Source organism: Camelina sativa, chromosome 17 (genome assembly GCF_030686135.1).
Source record: "Camelina sativa cultivar CO46 ecotype springtype chromosome 17, ASM3068613v1".
Taxonomy (NCBI): Eukaryota; Viridiplantae; Streptophyta; class Magnoliopsida; order Brassicales; family Brassicaceae; genus Camelina; species Camelina sativa.
The window spans coordinates 16,852,139-16,874,048 of record NC_141896.1 but is presented as its reverse complement, the minus strand read 5'-3'; the positions used below and the strand labels follow the sequence as shown (position 1 = coordinate 16,874,048).

Below are 21,910 nucleotides of genomic sequence, written 5' to 3'. Positions count from 1 at the left end.
TAGTTGTTGATAACAGTTGAGACCTTCACGTCGGGACAAAAGATATCTGCATTGGACTTTGAGGTTACAAGTACTCCAAAGCATTGATTGCTTTGACTAAATCTGACTGGTATTGAGGAATATATATGAGAATAACTGTGTTCAGAGTTGGAATGTTTGTACATTATAAGATGATACTTTATTATAAATGATTAAAAAATGTAAACAAAATTTGGTTGCCAAGATGGAGAGACAGATGTATAGTGGAGGAACATGGAGGGCACATTGTTTTGACTTTTCAAGATGAGTCGAGTGCAGGCGAAAGCCAAAAAGGTATAAATCTATTACAAGATACAATAATAAACACACCTTACTTCCCTGAAACGTTAGGTGTCTCCAGCTCTATAAATGAACATAGATTAAGCTTCTTGTTTCCTAATAATTAATGCTAAGCTCAGCCACAGTCATCTTCTTTCAACCGAACGCATCTCCTTTAAATGTTCAGCATCAGTCTCCAGTGGTATCAGTGTTCGACCTCCCATCAGAATATAAATAGTTTTATCTGCATCAAACAGAGAAATGATGATTACAAAAAGAACCAGGGATTTTGCTTTCTTGTTCATCAGATGCTTTGGTCTGCAACTTGTAAACTCTAGGAACGGAGGAATAAAGATGTAAATCTTCTCTCTATGCCATGTTAAAATTTCAAAAACTGATGAGAGATATTGTTGTGTTTTACCTTGAAATAAGCAAAGGGGACAAGTTAAATTCACTCTGCTGTTTTGTAATGATGAGGAGCTAACTCAGCCAACCATAAGGGATCAATTCTTGTGAGGTTCTTGATGTACTTCTTGCTGGTTTGCATGAGCTCGTCGAATATAACACATTCAGGTTTCGCACGGAATAAAACAGAAGTTGGGTGGATGTGGACAATCTCACCACTTTCCAAAGCCCTATCAAGTCATTAGATGACAATGGAAGTTTTGTTAAGATGAAAAGAGCAGAGCATAATAGGAGTATTTACACATGTTACAAAAATTAAACGAACCACCATAGGTAACCTACCTGTATGTACCGTCCAATTGTCTCTGTGCTGCTTTAAGGAAAAACGATGCAGCAAGACATCTACGAAACTCAAGCATGTCATTACCGCATGAAGACACATTAAACCCCATCTGTTCAACATGTTCACGAATTTGCCTGCAACAATCCTTTTGTGTCATTATCATAATTCATCATAAGGCATAACTATCAACTGTAATTATCTACAAAGAAGGCATAACCTACCTATATATGTCACGAGCATGCTTCAAGGAACGGCTATTCACAAAGTTCTCCTTACACCATTTTTTCATAATTTTATCAAGATTGTTTCCACTGCCGGCTACTTTTTTCTTTTCCAAGAACTCATCTGACTCCCGGTAAACACTAAGATAAGTTAGGTGATCCCCTTCAACGCTAGCGAAGTGGTTTCTTGCTGTTCTTGCCTGCGAAACAAAGAATAGAAGTGGCTGCTTTAATCAACTATTAATATAAAGGAAAATAAAACTATCTCCTGGTCTTTTGGTATGCTCACCTCTTCTCTCTTCTCACGCGGATCATAAAATATGGACTCCACAGTGAGCACGGCAACAGTGATCAGCATTTCCTCAAGACAGTTGAATTGATTGGCCAAAATTAGAGCTTTGGAGTAAATAGGTTCCAGTGGGAGCCGTGACATTTGGTAGCCAGCGGGATCTTCTAGTTTACCATCATCCGTCAAGGCACCAAGCGAGTGCAACTCTGCCAATGCTTTTACAATCGCACCACTGTTTAAAATCAGATGAAAATCTAGATCAACAAAGTGTTTATGAAAAACCATTAGAGAATAAATGCTTCAGCTATGAGAGTCACACTTCCCTAAACTACTTTAGTTATAGCAACCATTAAACCAAACCACCGATATTCTCAGTATAAGAGAATATACACGACAAAAGGAAATACCTTGAAGGTTTATCTATAAAATCAAATCCAATTATATCCTCAATTCCCAGAGCCTTCAGCTGCAAAATGATATTTGAGAGGTTGCATCTCTTGATCTCTGGTTTAGTTGAGTCTTCCAGTTTCTCAAATTCCCTCTCCGGATAAAGACGAAAGCACTTCCCAGGAACCTCACGTCCTGCGCGTCCACTAAAGTAAAAGCCAAAAATAAACAAGAAAGCATATATATAATTGTAGATAAAACTCAACTTTTGCCATCTATAACCATCTTGAATGGAAAGAAAAAACGAATATAGAATAAGGTACCTTCTTTGAAGCGTCTGTGCTTTTGATGCTGGAACAACATCAAGTGATTCCATGCCTTTCCTTGGATCATAGGTTCGTGCCTTAACAAACCCAGGGTCTATAACGTATCTTATTCCAGGAATTGTAATTGATGTCTCTGCTATATTCGTGGCCAAAATCACCTAAAATGTACAAATAAAAATAACTCAGACTGGTTTTATTATCACCACAACACAACTGACAACCAAATCTCCAAAATAAGCAGATGATAGCTAAACTTCTCTAACCTTGCGAAAACCAGGCGGAGCTACAGCAAAAGCTTTCATTTGCTGCTCTGATGGAAGAGCAGAAAAGATAGGAATTGGCAGTAGCTTTCGTTTGTCTTCAGGTAAATGCTGAAGTCTTTCTTGGACAAGTCTCTCAACAGATTCGATTTCATCTTGCCCAGTGAGGAAAACAAGTATGTCACCTGGCTTCTCCTCCATATGAATCTAAGATAATTAGACGCAGAATTAGTATTACTATGACTACAAATTTCCATTCCTCAAATGCTGGTAGAGGCAGGAGAGAGATATTAAGGTCACAAAATCAATAACCTGAAATATGGTGACCAAGGCAGCATCTATATAATCAGATTCAGGATGAACAGTGTAAAGAATGTCAACAGGAAATTGTCGCCCTTGCACATGAACAGCTTTGGCACCACCGTAATACTCAGAGAAAACACGCGCATCCAAACTAGCAGACATAATGATCAGCTTCAACGGAGATAATTTCCTACCTTGACAACCTCTTAATACACCATTCTGCTGAGGACCATTCTCATCCCTTGTTTTTGTCTGCCCTTGTAATGCCATATTACCAATCTCAGTTTTCTCACCAACAGGCTTCAACCGAGCCCGCTGTATTTTTTTCAGCAAGGCCAGCAGAACATCAGTATGAACACTCCTGTCATGAGCTTCATCGACAATAATAACTGAATATCTAGAAAGATGAGGATCCAACAGCGCTTCCCTGCAGAGATTTTGACAAAAGGTTTTTAATGTTTGTTAGAACAGAGAGAGATCACCAATAATAAAACTAGTCTACAATAAAGTTCTGGTTTTGTTTACCTCAGCAACAATCCATCTGTCATGTATTTCAACCTAGTAACATTAGAAGTAGTATCATCAAACCTAATGGAATAGCCAACCTTTTGGCCTAACTGAACATCACATTCTTCAGCTACCCTTTTAGCAACAGTCACAGCAGCGATACGTCTCGGTTGTGTTATCCCTATCATCTTTCCCTCTCGACAGAATCCAGCATTGTATAGGAACTGAGGCAATTCTTCATAACGAGAAATATAAACAAAGATCAATTAAAATACTTGGTGTTTCACTTTATATATATTCCAAGCAAAAACACACTAGAGATTGAACTTACGAGTAGTTTTCCCACTACCGGTTTCACCAACAATAATCAAAATATCATTCTTTCGAACCTCCTCAATCAAACGTTTCTCCACTGGATTAAGACATACAAAACACACCAACAGAGTTAGCCATGAAACAAAAAAAAAGCACAAAAATTTGGCAAAAGAAAGACAGAACCAAGTTTGTAATAACACGCACCTGAAGCAATAGGAAGAGACTTTCTATGTTCTGCTATTTTTTGCCTCATGCTGTGATAAGTTTCAATCGCAAAATCATTATGCAAAAAAATTCAATTTTCTTTTCTGGGTAATCATATCAGAACACTATGGTTGATAGTATAGAGTAAGAGAGACTAACCTGAAGTTCGGTTTGCTGTTTTGTACAGAGCTCCGAGGTTCTCCTTGCGCCATTGATGGCATCCCCCAAAATAAAATTCACCGAGGTTTCTTCACAGTAATACGAAGAGATTTCAGAGTCGGACAAGAAATTCAACAACAGGAGTGATTAAAATCGAGCTCGATTGATTAGAACAGCAAGTTGAAAGAGACGATGTGTATGGCCTTTACTCTCGCTCGTGCGTCTTGTTTGATTCTCTATGTCAGGGAGAAACAAAAATTAGGTTATTTGGTTGGTTCGATTCAGATACCGGACGGTTGAACCGGTTTAAGATGGTTTTGATTTTTTTTTTTTTTTGTAGTGTGTGGATTATTACAATGTTTGGGATCGAATCTAGCTAGTGCATGTTTTCTAAAAATATTTATGATTTGTTATTTAGGGTTTAGGTTTGGGATTTTGTGTATATATTATGTTTTGAATTTGCTATATTTATTTATTTTGGGTTAGGGTTAATTAATCAATCCTCATACATAAATGGTTTCACAATCACAAAGCACCATGGTCAATGGTCATGGTTCAAAAGCCAAAAGTCATATTGCTTACAACGTATAAGATTTATCTATCATTAAGTGTTTTGTTAAAATATGATTTCATAAAAAAAATTATTGAGTAATGATGAATACAACAAAGAGATCCTAAGAGCATGTGCAATGCACATAGACTCTCGTAGTTTCTTATATTATACTAGATTAGACCCGCGTATTAACGCGGATATAAAAAAAATATTTGAAATTTTAAGTTGTATTTAAAATATTACTTTTATTTCATTTGATTTTTTTAAAACTTGATTTAAAGTTTACACGTTCCATCTTGCAATACAATTTTTTTGTATATTATTACATGATAATATAATTAGATTTTAATTATATGCACTCAATCAATCAACATTTATGATTTTCATATCAAAAAAATGTGCTTTGTACCAAATTTATACCTTACTTAATATTTTATAAAAACTAAAAATTAATAAAATATAATTATCAAAAAAAAACTGAAAGCTAATTTTATCTCAAATTTGAAAAAGTAACAATATTTTAAGGGGCATTCTCAAAAATGCCCCTTTTTCCATATCTCTTTTTAAAAATACCTCTTCATGTTGACCATTTTTAAAACTACCCCTCTTTATATACAAAATGACCAAATTACCCTTTTTGAGTGACAGCAAGAATGTACAGTCATCAAAATCTAAAATATTTTCCCGCCAAAAAAATTTCCCGCCAAAATTTTTTTTCCCGCCAAAATCGAAAAATTTTCCCGAAAACATTATTTTTTCCCGCCAAAAAAAAAAAAATTTCCCGCCAAAATCGAAAAATTTTCCCGCCAAAAATATTAAAATTTATACCTTTTAAAAACCTTGTAAATGCTTTTAAAAAACTTTTAAAAGCGTTTACAAGGTTTTTAAAAGGTTTTTAAACACATTGTAAACGCTTTTAAAAACCTTGTAAATGCTTTTAAAAAGCTTGTAAAAGCGTTTACAAGTTGTTTAAAAAACATTTTAAAACTCTTTAAAAAATCTTGTAAAAGCCTTTACAAGGTGTTTATAAGGCTTTTATAAGGTAGAAACCTTATAAAACCTTTTAAAAACCTTGTAAATTTTTTTTGGCGGGAAAAATTTTGGCGGGAAAATTTTTTTTTTTGAAATTTTTTATCAATAGTTTTTTGACAAAAAAATTTTTGGCGGGAAATTTTTTTTGAAAAAAATTTGGCGGGAAAATATGTCAGAAATTTTTTGGCGGGAAAATTTTGTTTTTCTTTTTATTGAATAAAATAATTTTCATCTAAGGGTAAAATGGTCATTTTTGAAAAGGGGTATATCAAAAGGGGCATTTTTAACAAATTCTCATATTTTAAATATATTTGTTTCATATTTTGTAATCTCATAAGTAATAGTTTTACTACTTGTCCAACAATATCATAAATTAATCAAAAATTCAAAGATGTTATTATGAGAAAATTATTTGTTTATGTAAAGGTGAGTATCTACAATCATTTTTCTTTTAGGATTAATAATTAACAGTACAATTTATTTAATTATGGTATTATAGTAATTAATTGTATAATTTTCTCAATTCTTTTTCTTATAGAATTAGTAAATTTAAAATTAAAATTAGTATTATTTTTATATACATATATGAACTATCTTTTCATATTTATTAAATTGTTTAAATTTTTAATTTCTTATAATTTACAAATATGTTGAAACAAAGTTTTTGTCTAATACATGATAAAATCTTTAATTGTTAAATTGATATGTCGTGACATGAGTTACTAACTTTGAAAACCAAGGTTTATATAATAACATATTAATATTGAATACGTTATTTAATCATTCACTGATTGAAAAACTTAAGAAAATTACATTGATTTCTTATTTTGATTATCTTATTTTTCTTACATTATGTTAATCACTAATTTTCACACATTAAATCTTTTCATACTTTAATCACTTTTCTGTATAACATTATTTTTACTATATGATTATAATAAATAATAATTGCAATTAAATTGGAAATATTTTCCTTATTAATTGCACATATTTTCCTGTTGAAATTAGTAATTTAATAGATAACTTTCCTATTAGAATTAGTGATATAATAGATTACTTTTGGTTCTATATACTTTCAAAAATATTAATTGTAATCTTTTTATTTTTATTATTTTTAATTTTCTTATAATTATTAGATATTTTTTTTTCACACATATCGAAATATTATCGATATAATTGACATATGTCGCGATTATATAAATTACTAACTTTGAAAACTAAGGTTTATATAATAATATTTTAATAGTTATAATTTAATTAGTTAATTATTTAAATTTTAAATAAAAAAATTCTTCAATTTGGGAGAATAATGATTACATAAGGTTATAATCTGACTTATAGACCTTCTTAGAGAAAGAAGAGAGGGGATTATTTGTTTTTATACTCACCAGTATCTCTCCTCTTAATTATACTTTTTTTTCCTCCCAATTCTACTTTTAATGAAAGAGTTAACATTACTACATTACTCGTACAGGAGGAATACTCTGCTCATTCTTGAAGAAATTAACAGGATCATACTTAGCTTTAACTTGCATCAATCTCTTCAAATTCCCCAAGAAGTACTTGTAACCATAGATCTTAGCCTCATCCACGTCTGTCTCGCCACTTGGATTGCTTCCAATATCGATGTCTCTGTAATTAAAGAAGGCCTCTCTCGGGTTACTTGACACGTACGGTTCCGCAACCTCGTAAAGCTCCTTCATCGTACTCAGGCTAGCCTCTGTGGCGTTTGCGTCCTCCCATGTCGTATAGTATTGAACCTTGAACAAGTTTCCTTCCCGGTGAGGAAACGCTGTGGCGTTCGCCGGAATCCGGTCCATCATTCCACCGTAAGGGTTGAAGTGCAGCCACACAATATCGCTGAATTTCAACATTGTCTTCCAAATCTTCTCTATTCCTTCTTTGGGGATTGGCTTTTTCACGTAATCAGATTTACTCTTAAAGAATACTGGATCCGTTGGCCTATCTAGAAGGACTGTCTTCGGTGTACCGGCTGGATGCATGGCCCAAAACAATATCGTGTTAAGCCAACTCATTTCTTGACAATCTTCACGTGTCAGCCCTAATTCAGGAAAGCTCTGGTTCATTATCTCCATCAGCTCATCGGTCCGCCCCAAGAACTGAGCATAGAATACAACCGCGATGGTTCTCTCGCCGTGTTTTGTTCCATTTACGACCTGAGGCATTGCTCTCAAGAAAAGACTATCAGGGAATTTGTTAGCGACAAGCTGCCATTTATAGAGAACATCAGTGCCTCCTTGTTCCAATGTTTTGTTAACCTTAAACACTGTCAAGATCTTTGGAACTTTAACGAGCTTGATTTTCCAAGAGAGGATAACTCCAAAACTTGCACCACCACCACCGCGAATGGCCCAAAATAGATCTTCTCCCATAGTAGTTCGATTCAAGAGCTTACCGTTGGCATCAATTAATTGAGCATCAATAACATGATCCACTGTGAGTCCGAATTTTCTTATCATATTTCCGTACCCTCCACCGCTTATGTGTCCTCCAGCTCCTACCGTAGCGCAAATGCCACCCGGGAACGCTAGCGTTTGGCTTGCCTCATTGATCTTTACGTAGAGCTCTCCCAAAGTCGCACCAGCTTCAACCCATGCTTTCTTGCTTGACACGTCAACAGTAATAGACCTCAGATTGTTCATATCGAGAATGACAAATGGCACAGACGACGTGTAAGAAAGGCCCTCGTTGTCATGACCACCGCTTCGGATACGGATCTGGACACCATTGGACTTTGCGCAGACCACCGTGACTTGAACATGAGAGACATGTTTCGCCACTACGATGGCTAGTAGTTTTTTGTGGATAGGGCTCGGGAATCTCTTGTTTTTGGTGTATGACACGTAAGAAGACAAGAAGGTGGTGGTGTTATCGGCGGTGAAGATGGCGTCGGTGATTGGATTCTCCGGACCGGTCCGAGAGCGAAGGCATTCAATGAAGCCTTCAGAATTTGGTTTCGCTGCTGCTGCTTCTAGAGCCGAAACCAAAAGAACGAGACACAAAACAGAAAGTGCTTCTTTCATTTTGTTGTTGTTTATGTTATTCTCATACGTCGCTCTACCAGGATTTTAATTGATAGAAATGCCAACACAGAGACAAAATCATATTTAAATTGTCTATCTCGTCCAAATAGGCGTACTTTGAAATATAATTTTTTGACTTTTCGTAACTTGTAGGTGTTTGTTTTGAACAATTTAACTGGTGGAAATTTACAACAATGTATATTACTGGGGGCACTTCTTTACTGTCACTATCTTAGGTATGTAGATTACAACGATTTTGTAAATGGAAATTACAACAACCTAAGGTGAGACTTTATTTTTTTATTGTCGACAGGTTTTGAAACTTTATTTGTATAGTAATATAAAAAAGAAAACCTATCTATAACTTAAAAAATAAATCGCGATTAGTTTTTGTTGATTATATTATGCTGAATCTTCCTCTTCTTTTCTCATTCAATTCCTGTTGACTTTATTTTTTATTTTTTTTGGGGTCAAGAAGTGTGGGAGAAATCTTGATATAATAGACTTCTTAAGTTATTTTAAAAGTGCAACTGACTTTTCTTATAGCAGAGCCAGAAAAGTCGATGCTTTTTCCAAAACGTTAAAATGATTTTTTTTTCTTTGAAACGTTATCTGCTGAAGTGGTACTGGCGTAATATTAATGTTAAGAGTTTGAATCCGTATGCATTTAACTGTATTTGTTGTTTGGATGTTTTTCATATTAGTTTTTTTTTTTTTTTGTGACGCTTCACTACTTTAACTTTTTTTTTTTTTTTTATTCACTTATTTGCGAAAGATTCGTATACTGAAAATTTATATGATTTGCAATGTTTCTAATCTAGTATGATACTATTGACTTCCCAATTTAAAGATGTGATAAATTGGGAAGTCAATAGTATCATACTAGAAATGACTTCATGCTGATGCCGCCTTCTATACGATTTTAATTTACTTCTGATATTTGATAATTAATCTGTTGGTAATTCCTTTTACACCTAATTGTACTGCTTCTTTATTGCTTACGTTGTTTGTTCAGTAACGTCAAGTATGTACTGTAATAAATATCTAAATAATATTTTCAGCTCATTTTTGCTATACTGTACATACAAAAACACTTGGGTTCGCCTTGCATTGAAGTAAAATAGCCTTGATGGTTTTTTAATTTGCAACCTCAAATCCATATAAAAAAAACAAGGAAACATTTAATACTAAATGAAAGTAATTAATGAGCATGCTTAAGAACGTACCCACGTATTCTGAATATAATCTCATGGCGAAAGCCATTGTTCAAATAACTAATCTAATAATCTATCCATTTCGATCGTATTCATGAAAAGCTTTATTGACAATAGTAAAAAAACTACATAAGCTATAAACAACATCATGCCCACATAACGTAACTAGCTCATTAAGCCATCTTTATAGGGAGAATATGAGGGGTGTTCTTAGTCCATTAAAATTATAAATATAAGGAATAGTGGCAGAAGAACACCAATATCAGTTCTTGATGTAGAACTGATCTTGGCTCAGTTCTAAACTGACGTGGCAATCTGTGAATGGATACAATCTTTTGCAAACAATTTTTCACAAATTAAAATTTAGACTTTAAACTATGTATTAATTAAATAAAATGTTTGTGTGCTTTAATTACGTAATATGTTTGTTTGTTTTTTTTTTATCTTTAATGTTTTTTTTGTTTCATAAAATTTAGTATTGTATTTTGAATTTTAGTAAAAGTTTTATAAGTTTGCAATTTAAATGTTATTTTATATTTTTTTATAACTGTAATATGTTTAAGAATATTATATTATTAAATCTTATGATCTTAAACTTGTTCTTCCAATAACTAACTTTTTAACAAAAGATCTTAACTACCGATCTTATATTATTTTCATAATATATTTACTCTAAGAATACCCAAAATAATTTCCTCTATAAAGATGCCCTTACACTGATAGAACATCTACCCAAAAGAGAGACGTTATACTACAACAAAAAACAACAACAACAACAACAACAAAAGACGTACGTTACTACAATATACTAAAGGAGGTATACTTTGCTCTTTCTTGAAGAAATTCTCAGGATTATACTTAGTGTTAACTTGCATCAATCTCTTCAAATTCTCCAAAAAATACTTGTTTCTGTAAATCTCAGCTTTATCTACGTTTGTCGCGATTGCTTCCAGTATCGATGTCTTTAAAATTAACGAACGCCTCTCTAGGGTTACTTGACACTTACGGTAGACTACAAAATATGTGTAGTATGTCTTCAATCTGTTTCGAGTTCAGTGTTCATATGTCTATGGTTCTCTTGATACTTGACATTGCTATGTGTTTTTGATTACACAAATCGACATTTTAGAAGATTCAATGTATGTGTCAGTAGGGGTAGGCGTAGGAGGGCACATAACATCTAGGCAAAGCTGTCTCTTTGTTGGAAGTTGATTTCTTATTGATCATAAGAGAGACCCTTATATATAGGGAAAGTATATAAACTTAAACCGAAAAGTAGAGGAAAAAACAACAAAACCTTAATGCGGAAAAGAAAACACCAAATCTTAATTAGAAACTTCATTAGACAGGGCTGGGGTTTGGCGCGTCGGAGGTTTTACCTAAACCCTTATCTCCTGTCACACCCCTTTCTCGACTAAGAGCTCGAACTACGGGTACGACGGTCCTTTAGTGTTGCCATCACACTTTTTCAAACACTCCATTTTTGATGTTGAAACCACCGTGCACGTGTCTGAGCAGCTGCCTCCAACATTTGCATGTTCTGTGTCATCTCCTCCTTCAGGAATCGAGGTCTTGCCTCCTGTCATAACATCCATGAATGCAGTATCACGGTCATCCTTGGCAACCTCGGCAGCCTCGAGAGCTAAACTTTCTTTAATCTCTAGCTCGTTTTGATCCTTAAAACAAGAATGAAAGAAACATGTAACATATTGTTCGGGTTTTTTAATTTGTTGTTTGTCTGAAATACGATCATATTCAAAATGAAACAGCAGATATATATATATATATATATATATATATATATATATATAAGCGCCGCATCAAAAAAAAAGTTTATTATTGATTAATGATGACTTTTAACAATCGTAAAAGAAGGACAAAAATTGAAACTTAAAAGAAAAAAAACTCTAGGGTAATATGATCGAACATACCTTGCATGAAGGCTCAGTAGCCTTCAACGGTCGTCTTCTTCTGAATTTCGGACGGTATCTCGGGATCTGTATCCAGAAGTAGTAAACCACAAACGAAACGACTCTATTTAGAGAGAACCAAAGAAAACAAAAACTAAGCTAAAAGAGATAAAATCCTGGAAGTAAACAATTGTCATCGAATTGTGAATACAAGAGGCAAAATCGAGACGACGTACCTTGGGGTCGTTGAGCCACCAGAAAGGCTCCTTATCAGCCATGATCACGGCCGTTTCGGATTTGGACACCGTTGACTACGCGTTTCCTAAACACCAATCCCGAAAACACTTCAGATTTCGACTCTATAACATGACCATTAGTGCGGCGCGCATCAGCCTGAAGGCCCTGAACAGAAGGGTTATTCAGGGGCCCTCGTTTAGTTAAAATACAATATGGAATTAGGTCAATCGGACCCAGACCCGGCCCTGAGCTAAAGCCCAATAAGCAACGGCTTTCACTATCAAATATATATATTTATTTTGACCGAACATTTATTAGGAAAACTTGTGGTAGTGCAGTGGTTAATTCTCCTCCATATGCCCAAATTTTGGTGTCGGTTCGAACTGTGGTGTGCGTCTTTTTAGTTTTATTTGTGTCACAGCGAATACGTTTTTCCTTTCTTTCCCTAAATGCTTTTTTTTTTGTTTTCTTTCTTTTACCAGAGTTTTGGGTTAATAGACAGTACTTATTAGTTATTACACCTAAAGAACGCCTCTCTAGGGTTACTTGACACGTAGGGTTCCGCAACATCGTAAAGCTCCTTGATCATACTCAGCTTGATAGTTGATTGCATCTCCACTTAGTCACGTATCTTAACTGTAGATTTAGTGGTTAGTTTATGTTGTAGAATTAGATATCGAATCAACTTAACTTTATTAATTCTCAAACAAAAGTATTTATACAAGAAACTCTATACAAACGATAGACTCTAGACCCTAAAATACAGGACGATAAGTCCTTATCAACTAGAAGAAGATAAACACAACACATGCCTACCAAAAAAAATAAACACAACACATGATACGAGTCTATCCGCAATATATGTCTTCTATTTTGTGTATTTAAACATCATTTGCTTAGCAAATGAAGGATAGACTTGCTTTGCCAAAAGAAACGTTTATTTGTTATGTGTGTTACACATTCTCTTCGTGTGTAGGAGGGACCTCTCTTATCAGTGGTATCAGAGCATTTCTATCTTTATGTTTCTTTCTGTTTTTGATCCAGACCACATTGTGGTATCAAAAACATCTCTGTTTTGATCTATCAAAACATTTATCCAAAAAAAACCAAGAATCCATGGATCTCTACGACGAGATCTATGGAGCCCCTATCTTTGATGTCTACGATGATGATGACGAGCAAATATTCCATTTCTACGGTGAGCCGGAACCAGTCTCCAATGGTATGAGAAGCAACATGGGACACATTGAAGATGTGGAGGCCAGCCTTTGTAAAATCCAAGATGAGTTTCAAAAGTTGAAGTTCTCTGTGGTCGATAAATTTAAAGTTATTGAAGAGACAATGAATCATTTGATGGAGGCAGCAACTCGTAACATTTACAGTGGAAGAAGAACTGGTGGTGGTAACGCTCAACGAACCGCACGATTTTTTTTCATATTCTCCCTTTGGTTTAAATCTTTTTTTTTTTTTTGTGCACTGGTTTACATCGACAATAAGAGAAAAATACAATAAGAGATTTGTATCTATCTAGAACAAGGAATAATACCCAAAAATATACACCAAAAGATATTTGAGAATATCCTAACTGTAAACAAAAACCAAAAGCATCACACCAAAGCCGAAGCCAAAACCGTGATGCTATATGGATGGGCCGTCTGTGATCTTCGAGCCAATCATGCTGGAAAGTGGAAGCGGCGGACAATTGTTTCTTGCTTAAATTTGTGGTTGCCACTTGCCAGAGTTATGCTTTAGGGTTCAAAACGTGTCTTTGTTTTGATACATGTTATACCTTTTTGAATGGTTTTCTAATTAGTTTTAGGGCTTTCATATTGGATTATTAGCGGCCGCGTTGTGAGGGGGGTTTGGGTTTGCGTGGTGCACGGGACATGAACAGGGCTCTCCTCGCGAAAGTCGGGTGGCGTCTCTTGCATGATCAGACGAGTTTTTGGGCTCGTGTTTTGCGGAGTAAATATAAAGTTGGGGATGTGCAGGATGGATCGTGGGTTGTGCCGAAGGGAACTTGGTCTTCGACTTGGAGGAGTGTGGGGGTGGGTCTTAGAGAGGTTGTATCGTTGGGACTCGGTTGGGTGCCAGGCGATGGTCGTTCGATTCGGTTCTGGTTGGACAGGTGGATGGGGTCGGACGCGTTGGTACGATGGGCGGTAGTAAGGGTTCCGGAGGATGAATTGTATAAGAGGGTTGAGGAGTATTGGATAGAGGGTGTGGGTTGGGATATGTCGCGCCTGGAGCAGTACCTGCCGGTGGATATACGGCTGCAACTGTTTGCGGTGGTGATTAAGGGAGTCCCAGGGCGAAAGGATACTTTGTCTTGGAGAGGTACCGCGAGTGGTGGTTTTACGGTGAGTTCAGCCTATGCTGTGTTGCGCCGAGATATAGAGCCGAGACCATGCATGGCAAAGTTCTATGATCGGATTTGGAAGGTGGTGGTGCCAGAACGAGTTCGAGTGTTCTTATGGTTGGTTAGTCAACAAGTTTTGATGACGAATGTGGAGCAAGTGCGTCGGCATATGGGTGAAAATGCGGTGTGTCTTGTTTGTCAGGGAGCTATGGAGTCGATATTACATGTGTTGAGGGACTGCCCGGCAATGTACGGGGTTTGGGTGAGGCTGGTTCCGCGGGGTAAGCAACAAGAATTCTTCTCAAAGTCTTTGTTTGAGTGGTTATTTGGCAATTTGCAAGAGGGGCAGGTTGTAGGTGGATCTGCCTGGTCGACTTTGTTTAGTGTGGCAGCTTGGTGGGGTTGGAAATGGAGGTGTGAGAATGTGTTTGGTGAATATCGTGTGTGCCGGGATAGGGTGAGATTTTTGAGGGAACTTGCTGTTGAAGTTACAAGGGCTCATGATCTCGTTGCCGGCGGACATGCTCGGGCGGAATCGGTGGAGCGACTGATCGGTTGGAAACCTCCAACGGTTGGTTGGTTTAAGGTTTCGACGGATGGGGCGTCACGGGGAAACCCGGGTCTTGCTACGGCTGGTGGAGCCCTTCGAGATGAGAGGGGTGCGTGGGTGTGTGGTTTTGCACTCAATATAGGCAGGTGTACGGCTCCGATGGCGGAGTTGTGGGGCGTGTATTATGGGCTGGCCATAGCTTGGGAGCGTGGGATTCGACGTGTGGAATTGGAGGTGGATTCGGAGTTGGTAGTAGGTTTCATTCAGGCAGGGATAAGCGAGGCTCATCCGCTCTCTTTCCTGGTACAATTGTGCCATGCCTTTATCGCAAGGGACTGGTTAGTTCGGGTTACTCATGTGTATAGGGAGGCTAATCGTCTGGCAGATGGGTTAGCGAACTATGCGTTTGCTTTAGTTTTGGGTTTTCATTTTTTGGTGTCTTGTCCTGACTCTATCCGAGCAGTTTTGTTGGATGATGAGAATGGGGCTGTTTTGCCACGTAATGTTTGGTTGTAAGCTTAGTTTATATTGAATAAATCAGGGGAGGTTTTCTCCCTCTCTTCTACCAAAAAAAAATTATATCTCTAACTATATCTTGTAATCCTAGAATTGCGTTGTAGCAGTTATGCTTTGGGAATCTAGGTTTGGCTTACTGTCTTGTACAGATCCTCTCGAGTTCTCCTTGCGCCATTGATGGCATCCTCAAAAATTCACCGAGATTTCTTCAAAGCTGCAAGAAATTCAACAGCAGAAGTACATAGCTAAAAGGGAAAAAAAAGAAAGATGGAGCTCGATTTTGGAATAGATAGCAACTTGAAGAAATGATGTGCTCCTCATAATTGATATCAGTAGCAAAAAAACTCAAAAGAATTTCTTACAAACGAATCATATCAGAATATTACGGCTTACCCCTATAGCTATATATGGCTATAATAATTAATAACGCGTTGGAGAAAGCAACCCTCATGGTCATGGTTTCTACTTTCTTGTATAGCGTAAACAGAAAAAGGATATATCAAAATATGTTCAAAGATAATGTCTTTCGTAAAAGTCTTTATTGAGTAATGATAGAAATATATGACACAATGATCGTAAGGTTAAATGGGACAATAATGAAAGCTACATTATAGGCTATAAGCCAATAATAACACATGCCCACATAACTTATTCACTTGATAAAAGAGTAATATCAATGCAATACACGAACAGGAGGAATGCTCTGCTCGTTCTTGAAGAAATTATCAGGATCATACTTAGCTTTAACTTGCATCAATCTCTTCAAATTACCCAAGAAATACTTGGATCCATAGATCTTAGCTTCATCCACGTTTGTGTTGCCACTCGGATTGCTTCCAACATCGATGTCTCTGTAATTAAAGAAGGCCTCTCTCGGGTTACTTGACACGTACGGTTCCGCAACCTCATAAAACCCCTTCATTTCTTTCAGGCTACTCTCCGTGGCATTTGCATTCAACCATGTCGTAAAGTACTGAATCTTGAACAAGTTTCCTTTCCGGTGAGGAAACGCTGTGGCGGTTGCCGGAATCCGGTCCATCACTCCACCGTAAGGGTTAAATTGCATCCACACAAAATTGTTGAATTTCAACATTGTCTTCCAAAGCTTCTCTAATCCTTCCTTAGGGATTGGTTTTTTGACGTAATCCGATTTGCTCTTAAAGAAATCTCCTGGACTCGTAGGTCTATCTAGAAGAATGCTTGTTGGAGTACCGGCCGGGTAATCGGCCCAAAACAACGTCGTGTTAAGCCAGCTCATTTCTTGGCAATCTTTACGTTTTAGCCCTAATTCAGGGAAACTCTGGTTCATTATAGCCATCAGCTTATCGGTTGGACCCAAGAACTGAGCATAGAATACAACTGCGATAGTTTTCCCGCCGCGTTTTGTTCTGTTTGCGACCTGAGGCATTGCTCTAATGAAAAGATCTTCAGGGAATTTAGTAGCGACAAGCTGCCACTTGTAGAGAACATCAGTGCCTCCTTGTTCCAATGTTTTGTTAACCTTAAACACTGTCAGGATCTTTGGAACCTCGACAAGGTTGATTTTCCAAGAGAGGATAACTCCGAAACTCCCACCACCACCACCTCGAATGGCCCAAAAGAGATCTTCTCCCATGGTAGCTCGATTCAAGAGCTTGCCGTTGACATCAATTAACTGAGCATCAATGACGTGATCCACAGTGATTCCGTATTTTCTCATTAGATTTCCGTAACCTCCACCACTTATGTGCCCACCAGCTCCTACGGTAGCGCAAACGCCAGCTGGAAACGCTAACGTTTGGGTCGCGTCACTGATCTTTGTGTAGAGTTCTCCCAAAGTTGCACCAGCTTGAATCCATGATTTCTTGTTTGACACGTCAATAGTAATTGATCTGAGATTGTACATATCAAGAATGACGAATGGTACAGACGACATGTAAGAAAGGCCCTCATAGTCATGACCACCGCTTCGGATACGGATCTGGATGCCATTGGACTTTGCGCAGATCACCGTGGCCTGAATATGAGATACGTGTTTCGCCGCTACGATGGCTAGTAGTTTTGTGTAGTTAGGGCTCAAGAACCTCTTGTTTTTCGTGTATGACAAGTAAGAAGACAAGAAGGTGGTGGTCTTATTGGCGGTGAAGATGGCATCGGTTATTGGATTCTCCGGACTGGTCCGGTAACGAAGGCATTCGAAGAAGTTTTCAGAAATCGGTTTCGTTACTGCTGCTTCTAAAACTGAAACAAAAAGAACAAGACATAAAACTGAAAGTGCTTCTTTCATTTTGTTGTTGTTTATTTTTATTTTTCGTTTTATCGTAATTATGTCTTACGCTTCTATATCGGATTTTAATTTATAGCAAAATCTACAGAAATGTGTCATGTTAAAAAAAACATTGACTTTTCAGTTTTCACATAGGTGTACTTTGAATTTGTTATATAAAAATGTAGGTATTTTGAATTTCTTCTGTGAACATGTAGGTTTATTTTGAACAAGCTTATGGATATTACATAGTATATTACAGAGGAATCGCTTTCGTGATTAGCATCAGACATTTGAGTCGCGTCAATTGAACATTCCATCTCACATGTTTTGGGATTATTAGTTTTGGACCTTTTGGTAATTGAAACTTGTATACAAGTTTTTAAATGGAATCGTAAGGTGAGACTTCTTTCATATAGACAACATAGTGAAGATACCAATCCATTTATTAAAACAATTACGATCGAATTTCTTTGATTTTTCTGTCAAAAATATATCTAGAATGCACTGAATTTTCCTTTCTCTTCTATCCCAAGTTCCAATTCCTGCTTTTTTTTTTCTTTTTTTTTGTTCTCCCTCGTTGAATTCAAATTTACGTTTGTATTGTTGTAAAATACTAATTAATGTTTTTCCATAATTAATGTGATGACCGTAATTTTTTATATAACGTCCAATTGACTTTTCTTATGGCATAAACGTTGATTGTTTGTATTTTATTATAGGCTTGTATGTACCACAAAATTGAATCCTTTGTACGTTGAAAAATATATGCGCATGTATACTATATCTACTTTCTTTTGTTATAACTTAATGCTTTCAAATTAATTTAGTCTTTGTGATGCTTCTAAATTATATATAACTTATTTATGAAACATTTGTATGTTGAAAATTTTATATGAAATGTGATATTCGGTAAAGTATGATATATAGTATTGATTTTATTGTTTATAACTTTTTCAAGAAAATAGGGGATTCGTCAAGTTCATTAGATAACTCACTTTATTTGTTGGTACATAAATTGGCCAATTTATCATTTTCCTAAAGTCTCGTTGATTTTCTCAATATAAATTATTTTTTATTAATAGACCACCTTGTTCCCGGTTAAGAATTACAAGATTGAGTTTTAGATTTATAAAAAAAACGATTCAACAATATAATTTTTTTTTATATAATGTTTATAGACGAAGAGATTGTGTACCTAGTAGAAGTCTCAAGAAATTCATATCAGTGTTCTCCATATGAATCTTAAAAAAAGCTTTATAAAATAAATTGAAAATTAAAAATGCACACAAAAGATATACTATAACTTAAGAATACTTATGATTAAAAATAACGGAGTCTGAATATTGATTACATGCTTACCTGTTTGTTGTTTAATGCCAATAATTTATAATCATTTATATTATGCGCCATATAATGAGAAAGATATACAAATATATATATATATATATATATATATATATATTTGACGATGTTTATGTAATAATTTGTTTGTAGAAAAAAAATTATAATAGTTTAAATGTTTTTGTCGTCCTACCCTGATGAGAGAGCAGTGAGCTAATTTTTATTTTTCAATTACAGATTTTTGTCAAGAGTCATGCATGGCTAAATAAGACATTTTAGAGTCAAATTTAATTTTATTTTTCTAGAATGTGTCATATGTCTCAGACTTATTGAAAAGTCGGATTTTATGATGAGTCTTATACTCTTATTCTTTGTGTTTGTGGTTCTTTTTCATGTTTTCATAACAACTAATCCCCCTAAAATGTAGTTTAAAAACTGTAAAATTCTTAGCATAGTTCAATTATAGTTGCAAAAGATGTATAAGCCCATAAACTTGTTAGAATAGACGTGTTCGATTACATAGCATTGGACCAGGGACATGGGCTAAAAGTTTTAGAAGCAAAAAGCCTTTAAAAACTAGTGTTTTCAAACATTAACATTAAAAAAAATTGTGATTATAAACTTTTTTATATACGTGTTTGTTAATGGATAAAAAAGGATATGGATTTCCCGAAAATACTTCGGGTCGGCCACGCATTGAAGTTAAATTGTAGAGGTTTTAGTAAGAGTGGATTGTAGTATATTTGCAACATCAATCCACTATCCATAAAATAAAATAGAAACATGTACATTCCTACAATTTAAAATGAGAGTGATGAGCATGCATGAGGATACCTACGTATACTAAATCAATTTCTTTATTGAGTTATTAATTATTATTAAACATAACAACTACATATAGATATAAAGCCTATACCACATGCCCACGTAACTTGATAAAAGACTAGTAATCACTACATTACACGAACAGGAGGAATACTCTGCTCATTCTTGAAAAAATTCTCAGGATCATACTTAGCTTTGACTTGCATCAATCTCTTCAAATTACCCAAAAAATACTTGTATCCGTAGATCTTAGCCTTATCGACATTTGTCTCACCACTCGGATTGCTTCCAATATCAATGTCTCTGAAATTAAAGAACGCCTCTCTCGGATTACTTGACACGTACGGTTCCGCAACCTCGAAAAGCTCCTGCATCATAGCTAGGCTACTCTCTGTGGCGTTTGCGTCCAACCACATCGTAGAGTATTGAATCTTGAACAAGTTTCCTTTCCGGTGAGGAAAAGCTGTGGCCGTCGCTGGAATACGGTCCATCACTCCACCGTAAGGGTTTAATTGTAACGAGACACTATTGTTGAATTTAAACATTGTCTTCCAAAGCTTCTCCAGTCCTTCTTTGGGGATTGGTTTTTTAACAAAATCCGATTTGCTCTTAAACGATATTGAATTCGTCATAGGCCTATCAAGAAGGACGCTCTTGGGTGTACCCGCGGGGAAATTGGCCCAAAACAACGTCGTGTTAAGCCAGCTCATTTCGTGACATTCTTCACGTCTTAGCCCTAATTCAGGGAAGCTCTTGTTCATTATCTCTATCAGCATATCTGTTGGACCCAAGAACTGAGCATAGAATACAACCGCGATGGTTCTCTCGCCAGGTTTTGTTCCACTTACGGTTCGAGGCCATGCTGTTATGAAAAGACTATCAGGAAATTTGTTAGCGACGAGCTGCCACTTGTAGAGAACATCAGTGCCTCCTTGTTCCAATGTTTTGTTAACTCTAAACACTGTCAGGATCTTTGGAACCTCGACGAGGTTGATTTTCCAAGAAAGGATAACTCCAAAACTTGAACCACCGCCGCGAATCGCCCAAAATAGATCTTCTTCCATGGTAGTTCGATTCAAGAGCTTGCCGTTGACATCAATTAATTTAGCATCAATGACATGATCCACTGTAACTCCGAATTTTCTCATCAGATTTCCAAACCCTCCACCGCTTATGTGTCCACCTGCTCCTACCGTAGGGCAAACGCCAGCCGGGAACGCTAGGGTTTGGCTTGCCTCATTGATCTTTACGTAGAGCTCTCCCAAGGTCGCACCAGCTTCAACCCATGCTTTCTTGCTAGACAAGTCAACACTAATAGACCTTAAATTGTGCATGTCGAGAATGACAAATGGCACAGACGACATGTAAGAAGAACCCTCGTTGTCATGACCACCGCTTCGTATACGTATCTGGATACCATTGGACTTTGCGCAGACCACCGTGGCTTGAACATGAGATACGTGTTTCGCCGCTACGATTGCTAGTAGTTTTTTAAAGTTAGGGCTCGAGAACCTCTTGTTTTTCGTGTATGACTCGTAAGAAGATAAGAAGGTGGTGGTGTTATCGGCAATGAAGATGGCATCGGTTATTGGATTCTCCGGACTATTCCGGTTTCGTAGGCATTCGACGAAGTTTTCAAAATTTGGTTTTGTTACTGGTGCTTCTAAAACCGAAATAAGAAGAACAACACACAAAACACAAAATGCTCCTAATTTCTTTTTTGAGCAACTATTGAACTTCTTTGAAATCTTGTTGGTTAAAAAAAGAAGGAAAAAAAGTGCTTCTCTCATTTTTAATCTATTGTGTAGTAGTATGTCCTACGACTCTACTAGGATTTAACTTTATAGGATCAAAGTGTAGAGTGAAAACTTATTTAAAAGTGACCTCTGTTTCGTGACTTTCGTCATATAGGTTTACTTTATAAATTTTCTTTTGTCCACTTGTAGGTGTTTATTTTGACGAAAGCTAATGACATTTTAACGTATATGACTGGGAATGGTTTTCATGATTATATTTCACAATTGTTGTGACTAACTGTAGTTTGTATTATCTCAAGTATTACATA

The 21,910-nt window shown here is 36.2% G+C and overlaps 3 protein-coding genes and 2 pseudogenes across 5 annotated transcripts; all 5 read right to left on the bottom strand.

Moving 5' to 3' along the window:
- Positions 1-155: 155 nt before the first annotated feature.
- LOC104756905 (pre-mRNA-splicing factor ATP-dependent RNA helicase DEAH10) lies at positions 156-4,432 on the bottom strand. The gene is made up of 13 exons (XM_010479560.3): positions 4,017-4,432; positions 3,858-3,907; positions 3,670-3,750; positions 3,357-3,573; positions 2,841-3,258; positions 2,532-2,735; positions 2,266-2,426; positions 1,963-2,148; positions 1,556-1,787; positions 1,267-1,466; positions 1,045-1,179; positions 719-932; positions 156-541 (listed from the first exon to the last, which is right to left on the bottom strand). The coding sequence occupies exons 1-12, from the start codon at positions 4,076-4,078 to the stop codon at positions 749-751; spliced, it is 2,130 nt and encodes a 709-aa protein (XP_010477862.2). The 5' UTR covers positions 4,079-4,432; the 3' UTR covers positions 156-541; positions 719-748.
- Positions 4,433-6,869: 2,437 nt separating this feature from the next.
- Positions 6,870-8,699, bottom strand: LOC104756904 (berberine bridge enzyme-like 3 pseudogene; annotated as a pseudogene). Its single transcript, XR_015586625.1, has one exon. The product of XR_015586625.1 is annotated as a berberine bridge enzyme-like 3 pseudogene (transcript).
- Positions 8,700-11,056: 2,357 nt separating this feature from the next.
- On the bottom strand, positions 11,057-12,173 carry LOC104756903 (uncharacterized). The gene is made up of 3 exons (XM_010479557.3): positions 12,006-12,173; positions 11,791-11,856; positions 11,057-11,535 (listed from the first exon to the last, which is right to left on the bottom strand). Exons 1-3 carry the CDS (start codon positions 12,045-12,047, stop codon positions 11,287-11,289), a joined length of 357 nt encoding a protein of 118 aa, XP_010477859.2. The 5' UTR covers positions 12,048-12,173; the 3' UTR covers positions 11,057-11,286.
- A 3,782-nt stretch (positions 12,174-15,955) lies between these two features.
- Positions 15,956-17,736, bottom strand: LOC104756902 (berberine bridge enzyme-like 4). Its single transcript, XM_010479556.3, has one exon. The coding sequence runs from the start codon at positions 17,695-17,697 to the stop codon at positions 16,105-16,107; it is 1,593 nt and encodes a 530-aa protein (XP_010477858.1). The 5' UTR covers positions 17,698-17,736; the 3' UTR covers positions 15,956-16,104.
- A 2,123-nt stretch (positions 17,737-19,859) lies between these two features.
- Positions 19,860-21,653, bottom strand: LOC104756900 (berberine bridge enzyme-like 6 pseudogene; annotated as a pseudogene). The gene has a single exon (XR_015586249.1). The product of XR_015586249.1 is annotated as a berberine bridge enzyme-like 6 pseudogene (transcript).
- Between the last annotated feature and the right edge of the window lie 257 nt (positions 21,654-21,910).